We start from the raw sequence: 5929 nt of genomic DNA, 5'->3' as shown, positions 1-5929 counted from the left end.
CCACAATTACTTTTGTACTAACCTAATATTTCTCTCTGAAGAGAATAAATTAGTTCCAGTAATATGAAGCATACCCAGTCTTAAAAAACTTGTACATACAAAACATTCCCAAGCTTCTTGAGGGGCCAACATTATGAGAGCAATATGAGATATGTGAAAACAATTTTCCCATTATTCAGGCTTTTGAAGCAGGTCTTAAGCTTTCTCAGTTCTTTGCCACTTGATTTCTTACATATGTTATATATATATATGTTATATATATATTAGTGTGTGCATATATACACACTAATGTAATTTGAGCACCACCACTGCTCCTAAAAGAAATTCCATGATTTCTACCTATTCAGTTGTTCTTTGTAGAAATGGTCTAATTATTAAGTCCATTTTTACAGTTCAAAATATCACTGATATTACCACATAAACCTTTGAATGTCCTGACTGTTTGGCCACTGAAAAGTCTTGTTCAGAAAGAGGTAAAAAGTTATGAAATTAACAATTGCATAGCAACTCAGTTCACAAACGAGTCTGGATGTGGGAGGCAGAGGTATGTTAAGCCTATAAATGACATAAGGTAAAATGAAGTAACGAAATTCCAGCAGTTTCTGAGGAACAATAACAATGAACAAGCATATGAAAAACATTAAATTCCAAAAAACTGACTTTGATTTCAATGAGTCAGCTATACTCCAACCAGCAAATATATAGGCTGGAACTAACAAATATTTCACAATTTCGTATCTTTGAAAAACTCTTTTCCACACATAGAAAGTATAATGTCTATTGTCTGCTAGCAAGTATTTATGAGCATAAGTGAATTTCCAAACTAAAAACACAGAGACTAAGGTAACCACAAAAAACAGAATTCTACGTTTCCAAACTAAGGAAAGAAATGTCTTAATTTTGCCAGGAGACAGGAGATGAGGAAATGAAAAGAAGAGAGTAAATGAAAAAAAGTAGAATAGTTGAGGAAAATGAAGACAGGCTTCATGACTACTCCGATCGCCAATAACAATTCCACCATTAACTACTACAAAAGCACAAAACAGAAATCCCAGAAGGATGTAGGGCCAAGTCAGACGGAAAAGCACATTCAAGTTTTTAAAGGACATGGAATAAGCCAAAAGAAACTGAAGAATTTTTCTGAATGTTGCAAATGGTCCTTTAATAGGTGGAAGTCTGTCTTCCTTCTTTTGTAGCTCAGTTTTCCAAGCCTCAGTTAACTTTTGTGCAATGACATTTCCTGCACAGAAGACAGCCCAGATGATATTCGTTTGCCGAAACATGAAGCCACAAAATCCAAGGAAGGCTGAAGTTTTATGATTTCCATAAAGACACATCAAATACGCAAAAAGAGTAAAAAACATAGATCCTGCTTCTGTATAATAAAGGAAGTTAAAAAAATAAAGTGTTGGAAATACTGCTAGTGTTAATGTTGACAAGACTCTCTGGATACTTGAGGCAGCCTTGGAGGAAGAAAAAACACAGATAAAATTATTTTCATGATAAAAAATGCTATTTCTGTTTACCGAATGAAGAGATTTATTTAAAAACTACTCAACTACTCAAACCTTATTTAAATAATATTAATATTAATCTTATCTCTGGCTTTGCAAAAACACAATATACATTTATAAGAATACTTTCTGGTACTTTTTATTTATACCTATCAGTTTGGAGAACATGTGTGTGCCAAAGCTTCTGTAGCTTAACACATTTTGAATCAGGCAATGATTAATTAAGGAGTTACTGAGTGCAAGATACTGACCAAGTTCTATGGGGACTATGGAGATAAACAGGACACAGTGCTGGCTCCATTTCCCTGAGCTTATGTTTTAGTGCCTTCAATAAGGATTCACTTAGCCATAATCACCACTTTCCTTTAAGGAAATCCTTCATAACTCTACACAAGGGAGAATGTAAACATGCATATGGTATTTTTACTACTATACCCAGACTTACTTTTTCAAGATGAAATTTTCATGATGAAGTAACAGGTATTTTTCTGAAAAGTGAGCCAGTCTAAAGTTCTTTATCCTCTTTTGGCCTGACATGTTATTTCAGAATTTGAAAGTGTTCTTATGTTCTTGAATTGTATACTCTACTTAATCAAAATCACCAAATCAGATCATGCCATTTCCTTGACTAAAATTAAGGTCTCTCCATTACATGCTTAAGTTCAAAGTCCTCTCGGTGACATATAAAGGCATTCATGACCTTTTTCTCTAGTCTTACATCCCTCTACTTTCTAATCCTGTAATTCCAAGACCAATTCCCTGCACCTCATTGTTCAATGCCTTTCTTCCTTTGCTTATGCTGTTTGTCTCCTCAGGATTAATTCCCCACCCTACAGCCCTATCCGTTCATCAAGACTCAGCTCTGGTACCATCTTCTCTTTGTGGACTTACTGAATGCCACCTAGTCCCCTCCCTCCCAGAAAAGCAATAAGTGTTCCCCTGCTCCTTCTCTGTATCCTCATAGCATCTTATTTGTACCACTCTATCATAATTGGCTCTACTAAAATCATCTCTTATGGTTAAAAATAATCATTAGAGTTAATATTTACTGAGCCCTTACTATGTATCTGGCACTATTTGAAGCATCTTCCATTTATTAAGTTTCTTTGTTCCTTTATAACAGTTCTATAAGGCAGATTCTATTATTATTCTTATTTAATAGATGAAGATATGGAGCCACTAAGCGTTAACCTGCCCATGGTGGTAACAAAACTGCTAAGTGGCAGGGAGAGAATTCTAACCCAGGCAATCTACCTCCAGGGCCTGCACTGTTATCACATCAAAAGTCCTCAGGTAAAGTGTGTTTTCCCTAATGAATATATACGTTTTACAAGAAAAAGACTGCCTCATTTATCTCTGTTGTCCCAGTGCCTAGCACATGGAATAAGCTTAGTAAGTACTTATTGAACTGGTTTGACTCACTTAACAAATATTTACTTTAGATTTTACAAATAAGCTATTCAAGTGTTTAAATACAAATTTATTCTAAAATGGAGACGGAGGATTTATGTTTACCTTTACATAATATACAAAAATACAAAGTTACAAAGTGTTAAAGATATTTTTCACCAAATCTCATAAAACTAATTCATTGTAATTGTGAACCTGACTACACATAAACTTGTAATTAAGTATTTTGAAACATACCTTGTTTCTGGGTTGTACCTTGCGGAAAAGCAAATATAGTAAATAGAAGTTGCCAACACTGAAGAGAAGATTAACAAATCTGAGCATCCCAATGGAGCAGACAACATGTTCGGACCATCCAAAGATCCAAATGGCAGGTTTGACCACTCCAACTGACACCAGGTACAAGCCAGGTAATGTAGTAATCATGGGATCCCACTTTAAAATGAAAGGAAATGAAGTAAAAGCAAGAGGTAATACGAACAAGACAGACACAAACATGTCAAGCCCACGTCTCATCTCTAGCAACAATCAGAAATTTTGAGAAGTTATTCTGACAACATTAAGTAAGTCCTTGGCAAAACAGGATTCGTTTTTCTTATTTTTTGCCCCCGGACCAGCTTAGTGATTGTTCAGATAGCAGCAACCAACAGACAACAACAACTTAAAATCTATTTCTATTTTCCAAGAAATGTTCTTTAAAAAGTCTTTATTTTGGTAAATAAGCTGCAAATGCTCCAGTTTTTAAAAGCATGGAAACACTGGTTGGGACTCTAAGTTTAGGAAAACATTTGGTCCACAGGATCCATGATGACAGCTAACATAAACGGGGACAGAAATTGTGCCAAACCCTCTGTATTAACGTTACAATATGCCTTATAGTAAAGATTACTGTCATTCTGCAGATAGGTAACCTGAATTTCTGAAACTCAGAACACCTCCAAGATCACAAAAGTAGTAAATCACAGCACCATGATTTAAGATCAGATCTTTCTCTAAAACAGACTTTATATTTCTAGCCAGTACCCTATATTGTGTCACCAGAAAAGCAGGCGATATTTATTTTGATATTTATATGTACATACTTGCACAGTCAAATATGTATTCAAAAATGATGTGACTGGACTGGTTGCCAGTTTATCCAGTTAACAGATAGTTCACTAAAAATACTCAGGGAAGGAATTTCTGATTATAAATGGTCTCTTTTTGGTAGCTGAAGATCCCTCCAGTCCATACTATCCCACCCCTAAAATGCAGAGTGAGGTGCTTGACAGGTGAGCTAAAGGTAAGTTTTCTGGTATTTCCAAGGAGCACCGCAATGCCTTTACTCCCGAGACAAGGAAAGACAAAGTGGGATAGACATCGTCAGCTGCCAACAGGAGCGCTCAGTTCCCCATTAAGTATTCTCCCAGATCATTCCTTCCTGGGAGACAGATTTACTGTTTATTCATTCATTTAATAAATATTTCACAGATCTCAAAGACAGGAACAAAATTCTATACCCAGTTTCTTTCATGTTCTGGGGCTGGTGGGGTGGAACGGGACAAGTTAAGTCTAAGGATGGGAGAAGGAGCTGGGGACGCTGGGACCTCTCAGGCCTCTCCTGGGGTGGGGACAGGTTGGAGACCCCACCTGGGAAAGGGAGAAATGGCCCTCACAGTAGCGTTGCGCCTGAGGCAGGTGGAAGATCTCATCCATGTAGGGCTCTCGCAGCGCCCGGCTGAAGGCGGAGAAGAGGAGGCAAGACACTAAAAAGGTGCAGCTCAAGGCAGCCGAGAAATAGTAACCCTCTAGCTGCGCCATTCCTGTTCCCACAGCCGCTGCCGAAGAACCCACTCCTGGAAACTTCTGAGCCCGGAAACCCGAGCTGGAAACTTGGGCTCGAACTGGGCGCGCTAGACCGGACTAGCCAGACGGGGCCACATACCGGAAGGCAAAGGATGCTGGGAAAGCGCGGATCCGGAAAGATTGGGTCGCTGTTTCCCGGAGTGACGGGTTTAGATAACGGACCGGATGATTACCCTGTCAATCACATTGCCCGGGCGCACAGAGTGTTAAAACTTCCGGAAAGGGCGGGTCTCGGAATTTGCCTAAGCGCGGGGTGCGTGACTTGCTGCTTTGAAAAAAAAAAAAAGCCGATTCTCAGCTTGGATCTTTTTTCCTGCTCATTTCCATCACTTACCAGAAGGTGGCGACGTTTCCCCACGTCTCCAATTCCAAGCCCTAAAATTTACACATTTCCCCCCCCCCCACCCCGTTACTTCTGTTCATTTTATTAAACCCTCAATTCCACGACTTTTCATTCCATCAACTTTGGAGTGTAGGAAGGGGGCGTTGGTTGTGATAGCAAAGACTGAGACTTTCAGATGAAAACTTGAAGAACCAGGGACCCGTCAATGCCGAATGAACTTAAGTGAGAGGAGTGTTTGTTCGTTTGTTTGTTTAGGTTAAAAGAGAACTCTTTCAAAATGTGGATGCCCTCACAGGATTTAGTTAAACTGACATTCCTAAGGCACTCTCATAGCCATATCTCAGTACCCTGTGGGATTTGGGGGAAAAAAAAATATTTATATATATATATATATTTTAGAATTTGGGATGTTTTAGAATTCTCTGTGCCTGTAATATCTGTAAGGCAGTGTTCTGTTTTTCCTACTAAATCATAAGCGTGAACATCTTAGTGGGATTATACATCCTTTACGTTTGTAGTCCCCCAATGGCTTTCACACTTCAATTTGTGGACTTTTATAGGCTATATAGACATCATCAAATTCCTGTATTCTGGGATTAAGTGTTGGGGACAGGAGATGAGGTAAATAATCTGAAGAATGCCGAAGATAAATTATGTGTTGTAATTTTGTCTTGAGCATGGTTGGCCATGTTTTGCAGAAAAACTGTCTCTCAGGTAACCTCAGTCACGTTGCCTTTGGCAGGAATATATCAGAATTGAGTCAGGATTTAAGGTTGCTAACCTCAGAGTTCTCAATTGAGCTCTTTTTCTGGGTCAA

The 5929-nt window shown here is 38.5% G+C and overlaps 1 protein-coding gene across 2 annotated transcripts; it reads right to left on the bottom strand.

The window, feature by feature from the left end:
- Positions 1-283: 283 nt before the first annotated feature.
- On the bottom strand, positions 284-4863 carry LOC112634711 (dol-P-Glc:Glc(2)Man(9)GlcNAc(2)-PP-Dol alpha-1,2-glucosyltransferase). Of its 2 annotated transcripts, none has more exons than XM_025402445.1 (3): positions 4554-4863; positions 3162-3359; positions 284-1463 (listed from the first exon to the last, which is right to left on the bottom strand). In XM_025402445.1, the coding sequence occupies exons 1-3, from the start codon at positions 4722-4724 to the stop codon at positions 411-413; spliced, it is 1422 nt and encodes a 473-aa protein (XP_025258230.1). In that variant the 5' UTR covers positions 4725-4863; the 3' UTR covers positions 284-410. The 2 variants fall into 2 exon arrangements, with proteins under 2 accessions (XP_025258230.1, XP_025258231.1); XM_025402446.1 differs by having other exon boundaries at positions 4580-4851.
- Between the last annotated feature and the right edge of the window lie 1066 nt (positions 4864-5929).

The sequence above is a fragment of the Theropithecus gelada genome, chromosome 11, assembly GCF_003255815.1.
Source record: "Theropithecus gelada isolate Dixy chromosome 11, Tgel_1.0, whole genome shotgun sequence".
In the NCBI taxonomy this organism is placed as follows: Eukaryota; Metazoa; Chordata; class Mammalia; order Primates; family Cercopithecidae; genus Theropithecus; species Theropithecus gelada.
This window is presented reverse-complemented; position numbering and strand designations above follow the sequence as displayed.

Bases quoted from the DNA above. Each gene is read 5' to 3' on its own strand.
- LOC112634711 (XM_025402445.1), bottom strand. From the start codon at position 4,724: ATGGCGCAGCTAGAGGGTTACTATTTCTCGGCTGCCTTGAGCTGCACC. The intron at 3,360-4,553 runs GTGGGGTCTCCA...TTCATTTTAAAG, and splicing joins GCCATTTCTCCCTTTCCCAG to TGGGATCCCATGATTACTAC. The intron at 1,464-3,161 runs GTATGTTTCAAA...TCTTCCTCCAAG, and splicing joins AGGTACAACCCAGAAACAAG to GCTGCCTCAAGTATCCAGAG.